Below are 16,218 nucleotides of genomic sequence, written 5' to 3' on the forward strand. Positions count from 1 at the left end.
AAAAAAAAAAATCGCGAAAATCGACTTTTCGATACATGGAATCGATGCGTCTCGACGAGATATAAACGAATATGACCTTATTTTTGCGCTAATAAACTATATAAGGTTTGAGTATACATTTACGAGATAATTTTTCCCCAATTTGTTGAACAATTTTTCGCATTTATAAATGTGAATTCATTTTTTTCATTCCGTCCTTCGGTTGTCTCTTGTCTCTCATATCCCCACTCCTGGAATTATCGACACTCGCGTTTGCTGGTCTTTCCGAATTATCGCCACTCTCGGGCTCGCACTCTGCTTTATCTATACCCACGCCCTCCGCAAATTACCGACACTCTTGCCCTCGCGACCTGTTTGATTCACAGGTACACCCGCAAAATTAGTTCCGCCGGTACCGCTAGGAAAGTTCGCGGTTATAGCTTCGCCATTGGCGTTAGCAATCTCCCCTATAATCTCTGGGTAGACACCTCAGCTCTCCGCGTTTCGCCCTCTCTCTCTTGAGGTGAGGTACTAGGATGCGAGTCACTAAATGCGGGTCACTAAAACCCCCAGAACTGAGCCTCTACTTTAGTCCATCCTCTTTGATCCTAGACCTCTACTCAAATGACCTTTTTTGTTTGAGTGAAAGACCGCCAAATATTGTTGACATCTTAAACACGAGTAGAATTTAATAACAAATCTGTGATTTTCAAAGATCACCCTAATTGCTTCGATGAACTAATGAGTGTTTCTCTAAAGATGTTTATGAACTGTCCTGTTGAAAATCGGAGACAATCATGGCTTAACCTCTAAAGGAAGTATGCGGTTTCGATTATTCAGAATTTGTCTGAGAATCAGAAAAAATTTTGAGGGATACGCCAGGGGATTTCACCTCAATCCCTCAAATTGTGAGAGAAAGTGTTCAGAGGAAGTTATGAAGGTGTTGAATGTTGCTGAGAAAAATGATGCAGCTAAGAATATCGCTGGGTTGTTATCCAGAGGTGCATCGAGACGAAGAGAAGGCTTATCAAAATTCAACAAAATCTACGAATTCGAGTGTAATTTATGGAATCAGAACTGCAAGATGGTGATGACCTCGGTCTCGGGCCATTTATTAAATCACGAATTTTTGGGATCATACAGAAAGTGGCACGGATGTCATCCTCTCTCGCTTTTCGATGCACCTGTAGCAAAACAATGTTTAGACGATAATTACGTGAAGATAAAAAATACAATCGAAAGGGAAGTGAGAACCTGCGGGGCTCTGATCATCTGGACCGATTGTGATAGAGAAGGAGAAAATATTGGATATGAGATCATCCAAGTGTGTCAGGCTGTCAAGCCGAATATCAGAATTTATAGGGCTAAATTCTCCGAGATCACAGCAACATCGATAAATCGAGCGATCCAAACCCTGGGGGAGCCGAACAAACAAGTAAGTGATGCAGTGGACGTTCGTTCAGAACTGGACCTCCGAATAGGGGCAGCCTTCACTCGATTTCAAACCATGCGCCTGCAGAAAGTCTTCCCTCGTACCCTCGCCGAGATGTTGATAAGTTACGGAAGCTGTCAGTTTCCAACTCTGGGATTTGTCGTCGAGAGATTTCTGGCCATCGAGCGATTCAAATCCGAGCCTTACTGGAAGCTCAAGGTCAGCGACAATCATGACAACATAAACGTCGACTTCCGCTGGGCTAGGCACAGATTATTCGAGAAAATTCCATGCCAGGTGTTTCTGGACATGTGCCTGGAGAATCCAGACGCTAAAGTAGAGAAGATCACGACGAAACCTAAGAGTAAATGGCGTCCAGTGCCGCTGGATACTGTGGAGTTGGAGAAGCAGGGGTCGCGGAAGCTGCGAATGAATGCTAAGGAGACGATGAAAATTGCGGAGAGACTGTACACCCAGGGGCTTATCAGTTATCCAAGAACTGAAACCAATATTTTTCCACAGGGGTTGAACCTTCAACCCCTCGTGGAACAGCAGATGAATCATCCCGAGTGGGGGAATTTTGCTCAACGAGTACTCAATGATGGAATTACCCCTCGACAAGGAAAGAAAAGTGATCAGGCCCATCCCCCCATTCATCCCACAAAATTCAGCGATTCACTCCAGGGGAATGAGGCGAGAGTCTATGAGTTTGTGGTGAGGCATTTTCTTGCCTGCATCTCGAAAAATGCTGAGGGATTTGAGACGACTGTTGACATTGATATTGCTGGCGAAAAATTCACGACAAATGGACTGCAGATCATTGCGAAAAATTATCTGGATGTCTATATTTACGAGAGGTGGAATGCCAAGGAGATTCATCTTTATGAGGAGCAGCAGGTCTTCAGGCCCACGGACATATCAATGGTCGAGGAGAATACCTCTCCTCCGAACCTCCTAACAGAAGCCGATTTAATTGCACTTATGGATAAACATGGAATCGGCACTGATGCAACCCACGCCGAGCACATCGACACGATAAAATCACGTGAATACGTGGGTATGCGAGATAACCAATATCTCATACCTGGAAAATTGGGCATTGGTCTGGTGATGGGATACGACAACATGGGATTCCAGATGTCGAAGCCCAACCTCAGGGCTGAGCTTGAGAACGACTTGAAACTGATCTGCGAGGGGCAAAAAACACCCCAGGAAGTTTTACAGACTCAAGTCAATAAATACAGAGAGGTCTTCAGAGTTGCACTGAATCGTGCGAATTTAATTGACACAGCCCTGTCTGAGTATCTGGACGAGAGGCCGAGTAATGCTCCTGAGCTGGAGATGACAGAGCCTCCTGAGGAGGTGACGGTATTCAAATGCCCCAAATGTGGATGCAACATGACTCTGAAGGACAAACGACAAGGGATGGGAAAGTACATTGGTTGCATGGGGTTTCCAGGCTGCAACAATGCCATTTGGTTCCCCGATAGTGTGACTGCAGTGGAAGTTCTTCCAAACACCTGTAACAGGTGTCAGGGTTTCAGGAAGTTGAAGGTGAAAATTCGACCTGGTGCTATTCTATTACTGGGCAATGAAGTGGAGACGTGTATTGGGGGTTGTAATCAGATGTTCAATGAGATCATGGGAATTCGAGAGGCCTGTATCAGGAGGGGAGCTGGTCTTCCAGACAGTGGATATGGGACCAGTCAAAGATCTACGCAGGAATCTGCATCAAGTGCCCCTGCAAGATTGTCAAACGAAAACACTCGGCTTGCACCAAGACTTCCACCTCCACGTCCTCCAAACCCCCAGGGGCCCAGAAGACCCCCAGAAAATCCCAGAAATAAAAAACGCACTAATGACGAGGGGCCTGATCCCCCAGGCTCCAAGAAACCCAGAGTTGCAGCTCCCAGATCGGCCAGCACCTCCCGAGACAACTCTTCCTCCTTCGTATGCAATTGTCATCAGCCAGCACTGCAACTCACTGTACGAAAGGACGGGCCGAACCAAGGGAGACTATTCTACAAATGCTCCAAACCTCAAGGCACTGGCTGTGACTTCTTCCTCTGGGCTGACGATGGAGATCATGGACAGGCTGATCAAAGAAATCAAGCACCACCACCACCCAGAGTGAGTAATAATGCGAGAAGAATCGACGACTGGGACCCTGCCCCACAAGGTGGTGACGGAAATCAACGTCAAGGGGATGATAATGCCCCTCGGTGTCAGTGTGGAGAGCCAGCGAAGAAACTGACTGTCAGGAAAGAGGGGCCTAATCAAGGGAGACAGTTCTGGGGCTGTCCTCAGGGGATGGGGAGTTCTTGTAAATTTTTTGAGTGGGCTGATGACGATGGGACGAATAATTCTGGGGGATTCGGTGGCGGAGGAGGGGGTGGCGGAAGAGGCGGAAGAGGAGCAAGAGGTGGCAGGGGTGGACGAGGTGGCAGAGGTGGAACCGGTGTCAAGAGAAAATGTGGTGTCTGTGGGGTTGAGGGTCACACGAAGAGGACTTGTCCGGAAAATGCCAATTCACATCACTAGTCCATATTTAGTAGTTTATTATTTGTACAGAGAGTAATTTTATATCACATTTTTATACGCCCAGTGCCTTAATCAAGAAAAATTGTGATAATTGTTGATAATTATTTTCGAAATCGCGATAGTTGTTTCTTGAGAGTGTCGATTTCGCCTTTTTGGTGCTCTGCTTCAACTGTTGTCTCTGTGATCTGTAAAAATGGTTTACGAAGTCGATATTTTATTTATTGACTTTGGTGTCTCGAGGAGGACGGATTTCGGGAACGTCGGGAACTTCTTACCATATCTAGGAGCAGATCGAATTTTATCTTCAATAAATTATTTTCTTCTTCAAGTCGTCGAACTTCTTTTTTCAATTTCTCATTCTCTCTGAAGGTACCCCCTACTTTTCCAGTTTCTGTGATAAATTTTGTATTGAATTAATAACAATAGTAAGGAGATGAACAATATTCAGCTGTGAATAATTTACCAGGAATCCAATTGCCGCCATCGAATGTCGCTTCCTGTTCCCCCAATCGAATCCTAATCGACCCAATATCCGATCCAAGTTCTCTCTCAATTCTTTTAGGGCTCAAATCCTTATTAGCCAGTGATATTGATGCTTTTCTAATCGGTGTTTTTTTCGGAGAGAATTTATTCGTGAAAAACGGCATTTTATTCATCAACATAAACTTTCACAGACCAATGCTTTCCACACCTTATCACAATTGAGTAATTGTCCACTCACAAACGAATAATTCTAAACACAGAGGTGGTTTCTGACATGAGCTTGTTTATAAACACAAGTAGAATTCCTTGAAAACACAACAAAAACGTTGAAAGTATTCCGATTTCCAGCGTAGCGTCGCTAATATCGACTTCCGGTTCATATCCTGCCACGAAAATAAAAAATCATGACGAAAACAGGATTTTCGATTATAAAAAGATGAATCATGTGAATTTTAATGAAAATTTCTTCAGAGACAAAATAATAAATTGATTAAATCCTCATGAAATTAAATAACAGAATGAAGAATTGAATCCCAGTATATTCCGGAAGTTCTCGAGCTGCCCCGAAAACCCCCGAAGTGCGAAATAATTCAATATGGCCGTGTAACCCCTCAATGGTGTTTATTCATTTGAACATGCGGTCATCATTAAACCGGTAAAATTAGTATAAACAATTTCCCGAGAATTTACAGTATCAGAAAAACCACAAAGAATAATGAATATATTGTAATTTTTAAGGGATCACCCGACACTTGAGTGTGGCCACCTGACACACGATACAAGTACGTATTTTATCTCAAACGATACCCCAACGTACCTCATTCTTAACCTGAACACAAAAGAGCATCTATACAATTATTCATTTATTTTTGTGTTCTAGGATGGATGAGTACTGTCCATTGTGTCGTAAAGTGGGTAGCTACAAAAAAATAAGGGCTGTACAGTTGAATTATGTTGAGGCAGTTTGGCTGTGCGAAGAAGAAAAGGTGAGTGGATTTTTTTATTACTTTGAAAAATGTATTTTTTCAATTTTCGCCATGTCGTGACCACAATGTGTGGAAATACTTCAAAAGTACAAGGAAAATTATTTATCCATGAGATAATTGATGATATTGTCAACAAATTCATTGTGTTCCAGCAAGAATCACGTTTTTATTCCTTTTTCAGTGCCCCTGGCCCTTCGGCTACGAGGAATTCAGGTTCACTCCGAGGAGGATCGAGGAACTATCGACAAAATACATTCCAAGGACTGGATCTTGTAAAAATAAGGAATCCACATCGATCTCCACTGAATTGGGGGTCTACACACCTCCCGTGACTCCCAGCAACGAGAGCTCTTCCAAGGATAGTGGAAAAATCGATAATTTGAATTCATCAAGTCCAATCACGTATCCTTTCACCGGTAAAGTAAGCCCGATCTATAGGTCTGGAACAGTCCTCCCAATTCATTCGATCAAAAACGAGAATTGTCAGACGCTCAACGAGAACACCTCAGTCTCGAGTATATTTGATATTGATAGTTCAGTTCCAGTGGGAAAAATTGCAACTGTAACGATCCAACAGGGGAGAGGATCGCCCTCGTGCAATGGTAAACCTATAAAAAAAGATCCTAAGCCTCGAATTCTCAAGAGAAAAATGAAACCTGTCCCTATGATTAGATGTATCGAGACTATTCCCAACAATTTAGTCAAGATCGAAGTGAAAGAGGAGTTATTACATAATTTAGAAATGCCTGCAATGGAAATTAGTCCGTCAAAAGTTAATTGTGAGATTCCTAGAAGTGTAACGGCTACTCAAGGGACCATGATACTTCAAACTAGCAATTTGGAAAATTTTAATTTAATATCTGACGTACCAAAGACGACTTCCAAAGTCTCAAACGAAATTGATGAAAAAATTACTGTAAAAAAAAATTACGATTTTTCGGATCAAATAGCAGAGAACAATACTCTGCAATCGGATAATTACCTAGAACTAATGAACTTAGAGGGAGGAAATAGTGCCATGGATAATTCTGGTCAAGGGAGCCTCAATGGGATTTTTGAGGAATTATTGATGGAGAATTGCCAAAATGTGACTCAGGAAATTGATGACGACTGGCTCAAGTCAATGCTGATGTAATTTAAAAGTTGATCAATTTTTTATTGGAAATTGGAATACAGTAACTCAGGAATCGCGAAGGAATTATCTTAAGTTTTTTTTCATTCCTTCGTGAATTTCTGCCCTACTAAAATTGAGTTAGGTAAATTGTACAAAATGAGAGTGGGGCTCTCTGAGTGTTTCAGGGAATAGAAATCTAAGAATTTTGTACACTGTATTTTTCCAATGAGACTAATTCAGTGAGTGTGAGGAGATTGAGTGCATCATTCAGCTTTCCACAATTTTTAATTACGAGCTTCATTACTATTTACATCAAATATTTACATGAGTATTTTTAACCCACTCCACAGGCTTGAGATCAGTATTCAATTCTAGTAAATAGATTATCAGTTTACGAGAAATTCTACTTTTCCGTAGTTGAAACGTGTGAGACGTGTGTAAATAAATATTGTTATGAATTATTTCGCCTTCACGATCAGTCCTGCGGGGTTTTATATTTTTTCAATAACAGAAATTGAAAGAACTGATAGAAAAAATAATCAATTCTTAATGTTATCAACTAGTGATTTACGTATCATTTTTAATGTTATCATTGTCTTCTGATATTGGCCCAGTGGTTTTATGCTTTCTCTCATAATGCTTCATTAAATTTCCTTTCTGCGTGAACTTCAATTGACATAATCCACAGGGAAATGGTTTCTGACCGGTATGAATCATGACATGTTGTTTGAGATTATACAGAGAGTAAAATGCCTTAGAACAAAAAGCACATTTGTGAGGTCTCTCAAAGGTGTGATACCTCCTAACATGATCAGTCAATTCCGACAGTTTCCTGAACCTCTCATCACAATGATCACATTTCCTCGGTTTTCCACCCCCATGTCCCGCCCTGTGCAGTACCATTTCCTCATGCTCATGAAAACTTCGTCCACAGACTCCACAAGTGTGGGGCTTCATCCCCTCCTTATGAATTTTCAAATGTTTTGTTTTATTCGCTTTTTGCGAGAATTTTTTCCCACAAATTTCACAGACATAGGGCTTGTCACCAGTGTGAACTCTCTCGTGCAGCTTCAGAGCTACCAATTGGGCGAAAGATTTGTCGCAGATTTTGCAGGCAAACGGTTTCTCACCTGTATGCGTTCTCATGTGTTTTTCTATGTCGCTGGGACGAAGGAAGGGTTTTTCGCAGACTTGGCAGCGGTATCGGGGGTTCACGTGGAATTTTCGGTGAAAATTCAATTGTCCCAGCTGTGAGAATTTTCTGTTGCAGGTCTCGCAGGTGAATGGACGCTCTCCAGTGTGCACTGACATGTGACGTTTCAAGAGAGATGCATTCAAGAATTTATGACTGCACTCTGAGCATTCAACTTTATTGTTTTTTTTTGCTCTTGGAGGTGGTTTCGATGGTGGTGGAGCTGATTCTTCAGGACCAGATTGAATGCTGTCTTTGAGATCTCCATTGTCTGGTGTTTGGTTCTTTAGATTGACATTTTCTGATGAGAGGTCGATCCCTTGAGGCGCATCACTGCACTGCATGCAGTGCACCGATGCTGCATCCAAGTCGGGAAATAAACTGTTGCAGTGGAGACATTTGTATTCGTAAATCGTATTCTGAGATTCTGGTTTAAGGGGAATAGTCTGGTCCTGCTTGATCTCACTTGATGATGGAAGTAATGGCTGTGGAGAGCCAACTTCTTGATTTATTACACGTTCACTATCCGATGCTGATGAATCCCCAGTTTTTGTATTGATGAGACAGCTTTCGGAATTATTGCAACTTTCGCGAATTCGGGATAAGTTATAATGAGTTCTGAGGCATTTATCCCTGAAGTCGTAGAAACGTGAGATTTCTTGGTGGCAATCTTGACAGATTTTTGTAGAAAATGAATTATCAGGCTCAATCTGTAAATTCATCAATTCAAAAAAATCAATTATATTACTGAAATTTTTTATACGTTTGCCTGGTCTATACCAAGCTACTTTCATTTCTTTATCGATCGAGTCAAATCGCCCTTAACCTGGACGCTTTCGTTATGAACGCGGAAATACGTTCTTCTAGTAAGAAATTAACGTGCATTCTTATTTTTTATGCAATGAAAAAATTGAAATACATTTACCGGAAGAGATAAGCAGATCATGATCTTGGTAGAGAGCGAAGGTCCATCGCTGATGGAATTTGAAAATATTGATAATAAATTATCGTCGAAATCGCCGAGACACAGCCGACAACTATTATCAGTTCCACCCATCATTAACTACTCAATCCATTCGATTATCAATTAAAATACGGTTTATGTAATAAATTTCCTTCATAACAAAACGGTGAAGGTGTTGACAATATGGATATTGTTTTTATATGCCGCTGTACTCATGGCGCCATTGCTGCCGTAGCGAAGAGATTTTGAACTACTCCATTTTACTATAAGTATTGATTTTGAAAATCTTGTAAGAATCTGCATAAAAATTTTGTCAATTTTCCAGGAAGTCCTTCAGGTCGAGGGGTACTTTCTCGATTCAAGTTAAATAATTGCAAAAAATGTGCGATGGCCGGGAATCGAACCCGGATCAACTGCTTGGAAGGCAACTATGCTGACCATTACACCACCATCGCATTGTGTCATTGAATTGAAATCATGCTGCTGAGGAGATATCCACGAACAGTATCAAACCGAAATTTGGATTCGTGCTGGACTCAGAATCCGAGGTAAAAGCTCTGAGGATGCAGATTATAATGTTCACCGAACTACCGGAATACCGGTGCAATTGATTGGAATATCCCCACAAATCTATGGAGCCATTAAACGGGTCTTTGTCAACCTGAAGTTGATCCTCCCTTCTGAAACAAAAACCGAACTCCAGACAAACTCCACGACCTCTCAACCTCTCGAAATAACCTTTCCAAAGGAACATGAATATCATGACTTCATCCATCATCCTGACAATTGTCATTGCATCCTCTGCCAACGCGAGCATAAGAGTTACAGTGAGTAGAAGCCCCTCATCCCGACACATTCCACAATTAGAAAATAAAAAAAAAAGTTGACCACAATCTGGAAAAAAAATTGCCGAAAATTTCACAAAAAGCCCTTGGACTTGGCGCATTAAATACTCTCCCTCAAACCGCAAAAAAAAACTCCCCGGCGCTCACGGGACCGGTGGGTCGCATTATTCCAACGCATTAAAATACCGATATTTCGAAATCAAGCGGTTTTTTCGGTCGCAATTATCTACCATCGAAACCAAATAAACGCAAAAAAGCTGAAAGTTGGAAATAAATGAGAAAAAAAAAGATACATATACCCCCGTCGCTTTTGTGTCTCGGTCACGTTTCGCCAGGGCCTCTATCAGTCAAATTACACCCTGACAAGTCTGACACGTAAATTGCCCCACGGAGAGTAGTGTCTATACCGGGTATAACGAATCGGGGGCCCCTCCCGTCTCAGTGTACACCGCAGTCTCTGGTTTACCCCGTTTTTCGTATTATTATCCAAAAAATGTCTTCGACGTGTTAGTGATTACAATGAAACAAAATTCGCACCCGTAATTTGCACCGTATTTTTAATCCACTTTGTATTTTAATATTGCAGAATTCTGGTGTCAGGAGCATCGATAGATTGGATGTCGGAATGATCTTCTGTGAGTATTGAGACATTTTTCGATCTTTGCATGATATTCTAACACGTCGAACATTTGTTTGCCATTTTTACACATTTCAAATGTTGCAGTTAATTTGGACATTGTTCTGAGAAGCGTAATGTAACCTTTTCTGCGTTCTTTTTATGAGTTTCTGGAATTTGTTCCTGGAAGAGTCATAGTTCGAATACTCCAGCCTTCACTATTACGGCGGACGAGAAACTTTCGCGTTTCTGGCGCCATTAAGAAGCAATAGTATTCATTAATCTTTCAGTAGCTTCAATTGGTGTCCGATATATCCGAATTCTGCACCGATTAATCAAAATCCAACGACCTCCTTGACACAGACTCTTTAAAAACGCATCTAAAAATTCAGTGAGAGGGTTGGTCGGTTACCATCCGTCACGAGATCCACGACAATCACGAAGAAGCTTCGATCACGACGCACACGGAATACCCCGTGCAATGGCTATAACACGCAATCCGAGGTTGGCATCCCGCGCTACACCAGATTGTCGGTAACAACACTGAAACAGGCCAAACGCCAGTTTTGTTTCGTTCTTCAGCGTGCGCGAAGCCACTCTTAGGGTTAAAAATTCAATGAACTTGTCGAAAAGCCCGAAAAATTGCCACGTGCACCAAAGATCCGGTCAAACAGTGAAAAAATCCGGTGTCATCCACTTCTTCCGTCTGAAGGATCTGAAAGAATGGAGTTTTCGTAATGTGCAGTGTATTACCGTCAAGTTCTCGTAATCTGCGGTTATCACTGATTACCGTGGTAGCAAGCATAACTATCAGAGAGACTTTGATCTATGTCCGTTAGACGTAAAGTCAGTGCTCGTGTAAAAAGCACATACAGAGGTAACTCTGTCGATGCAATGACTTTCCCCTCGTGCAACGCTGAATTATATATTAATCCGAGTGTTCTTTCCGATTAGGGTAGTTGGGTTTGACGATACACGTTCTGTCTCTACACAGTTCTGTTCTAAAAGAAAGCACCAGTGATTACCCACTGTTGAATCGAACTTCGTTGTTGGGTAAACAGCTGCAGCTAATTAATATATAATCCACCGGCAACTTTTGCCGATAATCGTGGCAAATTCCTGAGATGATTTTCATCTCACTTACTCCTCTTCATTTTTTGTTACACACATTTTTCTGGTCTCCTTATACGTTTTACGAATGACAGCGGAGAGCAGGTGATGTTTAGGCTTCTGATGCGTCCGAGAGATTGTTGGGTTTTATATCGCAGTGTAATTATTGTCCAAACTGAGGGCCAAGCCCACGTGTGCGATGCACAAGTTGACGGACAGCAGAGTTTATCCTTCTATTTTTTTCTCCTTGCTCGGATCTCTCCCCTTTCTACTCAAGTGTTTTTCGAGAGCCAAACGGATTAGTCGCTTCCTGTCCCTCGCTCCTGAGAGACGAATGTCGTATTCTGGTCAACCTATTGAGAAATATTTACAGCATTCAACCATGGGTCTGCTATCCGTCGGGACAAATTGCCAAGTCGATGAAATACAAAATTACATCAATTTGTTTTGATACACGTATGACTCAATAGTAATTCAATCGATATGAATTGCAGTTGTCGAATTAGTGAACGAGGGGAAGCAGGAAGTTGCGGTTGCCAGTCGCATGATAGGCTGTTGCGAGATTGTAACTATTGATGATATTGAGTGCGAGGTGAGTGAAAGAATAGTCAGACAATCGATAAATACTCGAGGATAATCGATCAATGATTTTCAGCATATTCAGCTGATTGGTGACGTGGTGGCAGTTGAGGCTCAAGGGATCAGAAATGTGACCCTCATCTGGCCAACTTTAGTAAGCCCTCCTTATCTCGCACTCAAGGACGAATCTTGGATGATGAAAATTTGAAACAATTATGAGAATTGCTGCCCACTCTGGTGGCCTCGTGGGGGCCCCCCCTTGTTCCAAGGGGGTGGCAGTAGTCTGTCGCGTGGGAGTAATATAATAGTGGTCGTTATCGTGATCCTGATGGGGCGGAGCCGACATGAACCAACCAGCATACTCGCTCGGTGTATTTCTGCCACTACCATCGTGTGTTGTCCCCTTCCCCACCTCCTAAATCCCCCTCAAAACATATTATCACTAAACACTGCTGTACCCTCCCACCCCTCGGGGACCGCCGCTACATACCACCTCAGTTTCACATTTACACTTAAATTTCACTGTACGCTCGCAATCTTCAACTCACCAATACTGCGATAGCTTAGCTCGCCGCCATCATGATTTATGACTATTTTTTTTTTTTAGCTAAAACGCTTTCTCCCCACCGACAGTTTCCTTAAGGCCGTTTCGTCCGTCTTGATGATATCCATCCATGATAATTTTCCTGTTGCTAATTTTGGCATTTCGGGATGAGTTCGAATTAAGGTGTAGAGTATCAACGATTTGATGAGGGCTTCATCAATTTCTTCTTGATCAATTCGAAATCATTTAATGATGGACATTGGAAATCTTGTTATCGGCATTGTATCGTCTGCGCTGTTATAACGAGCCGGTTTTTTTTGCGTTTTATCTCTGTAATCACTATTGACGATCTACCTCGCAAATATCGTACTCTGCCCCAATGTTTTTCCTCTATCGTATTCTTCCCATGCTCTTGCCATCATTGTGATGCCAGGGAAGTACATAATTTCTCTTTAATTTTCATCATTATGTTCAATCTGATGGCAATCCTGGGGAGACGAGATGGTTTATCAATTATTATATTCTTTTTAGTATCTCCACGAGCGACGAGGTGAGTGTGCAGTTAGTCTCTCGTTTGGGAATGATGGTGACGAGGTTGAGGAAGTTAGGAGAAAAATTCATTTCAATACCATGGTGACGGGAAAAAATCCCAGTGTTCTTGCAGGTGATTTGATCTTTTAGGGAACGCTTCAGAGGGATTGACTGTTACTGAAATGTTTAGAATATTATGATGCTGTTGATGTAAGAGAATGTCAAAGTCCCGATCAAGATCCGTTGGACGCGTGTCATCCAGTGAACTGTCAAGTGAAGTACAATGGAAAACGGAGTTACTTCAATCGTGAACTACAGATGTGTCAATCCGTGCCAATATGCATCGCCGATGCCAACAAGGAACTCCCCGATTTGGTAAGTTGATGTACAATGCAGATTGATATTGTAGAAATTTTTTATGTAATGAGTTAATTTGTCCGCGGTGTGCTGAAACGATTAGTCTCAGTTCTCAAATACCGGAAGTGTCTTATAGGGTTATACAGTAGCTACTAATAGAGGATAGGTGCTAATGCGTAATGTTGTGAGAGTACGTCTTGGTTTTCTTTTCCGTGATATACGCAACTGGCATGCAATGTGGCGTGCGCCACTTTATCCAAGTGTATTACCGGTCCCACATAATAGTGAGGATCAGTCGTGCTCGCATCACGATTTATTCAATTTAATTTATGGTGATTTTTGCCTTCCACCTTGACATCGTTCTCATTATTTTCATCTCTGGTTACTTGCATATACCCGGCTCGTATCACTGATTATTATCCCCTTTGTTTTTTTTTTTGGATTTGGTCCTTTTGTGTTTCCACATTAGGGGAAAAATTGTTATCCCATCGAAATAAATAATCGGCTCGCGTGGCTGCATTTGTTTGAAATGTTGCCACGCGCAAACCACCGACTTCAGAAAACACTGAGTGAATATATAGGTATATTTAAAATGTTATACCTTTAATACAGCAGTGGCCACAGCGCTCAGCCACGAATGTACGTTACACTCTCATAATTTACGGCAGGCTAATGATGACGGATGGAAGGCTAGCAGCTTGGGCTGATAAAAGTTGGCAAGCTTTTGCGCTCCGGCTATCTAACAAATCCCATTCTACTTCTTTTCTTCTCTTTAAGACTAGGTAGCATAACGTGACAATTCATGGAACTTCTTATAGTATCAATTGTTCCAGGCGCATCAATGCTGACAACGAATTCTCTATTAAATGGTCTATCGTAATTGATCATTTGGGTCATCTGTTATTAATAACCCAACACTTGTCGGTATGAATAGAATTCAATGAATTTCGAGTTTTACGTTGACTCATCAGGTGTATGACGCCGTCAACAATTCTTGTCGTAATATGGAAACTTCAGTGACTCAAACTGAAATCCAATCGTTGAGTGGAGGGAGAATAGAAGTCTCTTGGCGATCGGAGCCAGCACCTAAAATTAGAGTTAGTTATTACTAATATGATTATGCGTTTCAGAATATGTCACGAAGGTTGATTAAAAATTTAGAATGCACTTTGTCATCATGGTTATAATGACAGACACACTGGACTGTGCATCTGCGATGAAGGATGGACGTCGCAACCTCTCGGCAACCTAGAGCCAATCAATGAGTACATACACATGTGCAATGTGGTTGTACTGCCTTTTCCTGGATTCGGAAACAGTCCCATCCACATCCTCGGTATTGTCGTATCCTTTGATTCACTGGTGATCATCTGGATTTTTGGCAAAAAATTAAAAGGTCCCACCGAGATTTGAACTCGGATCGCTGGATTCAAAGTCCAGAGTGCTAACCATTACACCATGGGACCATATTCGTATTAGTGACGAAAAAAAATCCGACAAAACTTTACGTTCTGTAATGAACGTGTGATGAATATTGAAGTTAATTGATTCTAATTTATTCAGGTGTATGGAATTTTCTGGCTCGAGGTATCGGGTTACATAGACGATAAGTTTAATCCGAGTGAATATTTTACTGATAAGTCTAGGTATGAAGCAATACATCTCCTTAACTCGGCAATTGACTACCAGATCGCAGCAGTTTTAATCGTGTTAATCGTGGCGTTCTATTGCATAACAACACTTTTGATGGGAGCATTACCTGAAAAACTAACGATAGAGCGATCACAGCAAACTGTCGGTCTGTCTTGCTTCGATGGCTCGTCAAAGAGTTTGACGTCCTGCTGCTCCACAAGACCAGCACCAAGGAAACGAGGCAGTAATGCCTCAAACATAAAATACTCTAAACTTTCAAATCGTTCCCTGCATTCCATGAAACCATAAACCGAATGAGAATTATCTTGTTGATCGGATGGATACCCAGACTGGTAAAAAGGTGTAAAAAAATTGATTGCCGAAACCCGGGATCGAACCGGGGACATTTAGATCTTCAGTCTAACGCTCTCCCAGCTGAGCTATTTCGGCATTACATTATGTTATAAAATGTTTATTAAGTCTTTCTTTTTACAATATATGTACAGTATCTACATATTCTTTTAGTACATGATGTTTGATAAGACCAGGCCACCAGCCGCTAGGCTTTTATATCTAAGTTTACATGAGTGGTTTGAATTAACTAACAGTTAACATTATGTGTATGGGTGTATGGGAAAAGATTTACAATAGGGAAAATGTTTGTAGAAAAAAAACCCTATAAGTTGCGGGTGGTTGAAGGGGCAAGAAAGGAAAATGAGAGTAGAAAAAAAAATCGCTATTTTGACCACAACGATCTTAGATTAACGATGATAATATCTGTCTTATTGGGCAGTACTGCTTGAGAGGATTGAAAAAAAAAATTGCCGAAACCCGGGATCGAACCGGGGACATTTAGATCTTCAGTCTAACGCTCTCCCAGCTGAGCTATTTCGGCGAATATATGTTCTACAGATGATAATGTCTAACTATTGGTCAGTATTGCTTGAGAGGATTGAAAAAAAAAATTGCCGAAACCCGGGATCGAACCGGGGACATTTAGATCTTCAGTCTAACGCTCTCCCAGCTGAGCTATTTCGGCGATGCTATAGAAGCACGGAATGCTGTTCAAGTGGTGAGAAAGCTATGTTTCAAGATAAAGTCAGGAATCGCGGCTAATTTTTTTAGAAAATCTCTGGGGCTCTCTGGTAGGAGACGAGGAGTGGGTCAAGCTTGACCCAATGCCGGGCCAGCCATGGGCCAATCCCGGGTCATTTCTCATGTGTGACAAATTCTATTCTAAGTAATTATTGATGAGTTACTACTACCATTTCGTTATTAATCGAATGAAAAAAATTAGCGGAAGAATCGCATTA

The 16,218-nt window shown here is 41.6% G+C and overlaps 5 protein-coding genes and 5 non-coding genes across 10 annotated transcripts; 3 read left to right on the forward strand and 7 right to left on the reverse strand.

The window, feature by feature from the left end:
- Positions 1–599: 599 nt before the first annotated feature.
- Top3alpha (topoisomerase 3-alpha) lies at positions 600–4,280 on the forward strand. The gene has a single exon (XM_011308683.1). The coding sequence runs from the start codon at positions 800–802 to the stop codon at positions 3,950–3,952; it is 3,153 nt and encodes a 1,050-aa protein (XP_011306985.1). The 5' UTR covers positions 600–799; the 3' UTR covers positions 3,953–4,280.
- Positions 4,035–4,767, reverse strand: Cby (Chibby). Its single transcript, XM_011308682.1, has 3 exons — positions 4,416–4,767; positions 4,228–4,343; positions 4,035–4,137 (listed from the first exon to the last, which is right to left on the reverse strand). Exons 1-3 carry the CDS (start codon positions 4,612–4,614, stop codon positions 4,054–4,056), a joined length of 399 nt encoding a protein of 132 aa, XP_011306984.1. The 5' UTR covers positions 4,615–4,767; the 3' UTR covers positions 4,035–4,053.
- A 256-nt stretch (positions 4,768–5,023) lies between these two features.
- Positions 5,024–7,102, forward strand: LOC105268837 (SUMO-specific isopeptidase USPL1). Its single transcript, XM_011308685.1, has 4 exons — positions 5,024–5,090; positions 5,174–5,217; positions 5,316–5,421; positions 5,603–7,102. Exons 3-4 carry the CDS (start codon positions 5,317–5,319, stop codon positions 6,554–6,556), a joined length of 1,059 nt encoding a protein of 352 aa, XP_011306987.1. The 5' UTR covers positions 5,024–5,090; positions 5,174–5,217; position 5,316; the 3' UTR covers positions 6,557–7,102.
- On the reverse strand, positions 7,083–8,883 carry LOC105268836 (zinc finger protein 660-like). The gene is made up of 2 exons (XM_011308684.1): positions 8,653–8,883; positions 7,083–8,437 (listed from the first exon to the last, which is right to left on the reverse strand). The coding sequence occupies exons 1-2, from the start codon at positions 8,785–8,787 to the stop codon at positions 7,103–7,105; spliced, it is 1,470 nt and encodes a 489-aa protein (XP_011306986.1). The 5' UTR covers positions 8,788–8,883; the 3' UTR covers positions 7,083–7,102.
- Positions 8,884–9,074: 191 nt separating this feature from the next.
- Positions 9,075–9,146, reverse strand: TRNAG-UCC (transfer RNA glycine (anticodon UCC)). Its single transcript has one exon. It is a non-coding gene; the product is annotated as a tRNA-Gly (tRNA).
- Positions 9,147–9,443: 297 nt separating this feature from the next.
- LOC105268838 (uncharacterized) lies at positions 9,444–15,349 on the forward strand. The gene is made up of 9 exons (XM_011308686.1): positions 9,444–9,518; positions 10,123–10,171; positions 11,757–11,854; positions 11,918–11,995; positions 12,917–13,049; positions 13,107–13,291; positions 14,245–14,370; positions 14,435–14,617; positions 14,963–15,349. Exons 1-9 carry the CDS (start codon positions 9,444–9,446, stop codon positions 15,212–15,214), a joined length of 1,179 nt encoding a protein of 392 aa, XP_011306988.1. The 3' UTR covers positions 15,215–15,349.
- On the reverse strand, positions 14,668–14,739 carry TRNAQ-UUG (transfer RNA glutamine (anticodon UUG)). The gene has a single exon. It is a non-coding gene; the product is annotated as a tRNA-Gln (tRNA).
- Positions 15,283–15,355, reverse strand: TRNAF-GAA (transfer RNA phenylalanine (anticodon GAA)). Its single transcript has one exon. It is a non-coding gene; the product is annotated as a tRNA-Phe (tRNA).
- A 372-nt stretch (positions 15,356–15,727) lies between these two features.
- TRNAF-GAA (transfer RNA phenylalanine (anticodon GAA)) lies at positions 15,728–15,800 on the reverse strand. Its single transcript has one exon. It is a non-coding gene; the product is annotated as a tRNA-Phe (tRNA).
- Positions 15,801–15,871: 71 nt separating this feature from the next.
- Positions 15,872–15,944, reverse strand: TRNAF-GAA (transfer RNA phenylalanine (anticodon GAA)). Its single transcript has one exon. It is a non-coding gene; the product is annotated as a tRNA-Phe (tRNA).
- Positions 15,945–16,218: the final 274 nt, after the last annotated feature.

The sequence above is a fragment of the Fopius arisanus genome, unplaced genomic scaffold (assembly GCF_000806365.1).
Source record: "Fopius arisanus strain USDA-PBARC FA_bdor unplaced genomic scaffold, ASM80636v1 scaffold00062, whole genome shotgun sequence".
In the NCBI taxonomy this organism is placed as follows: Eukaryota; Metazoa; Arthropoda; class Insecta; order Hymenoptera; family Braconidae; genus Fopius; species Fopius arisanus.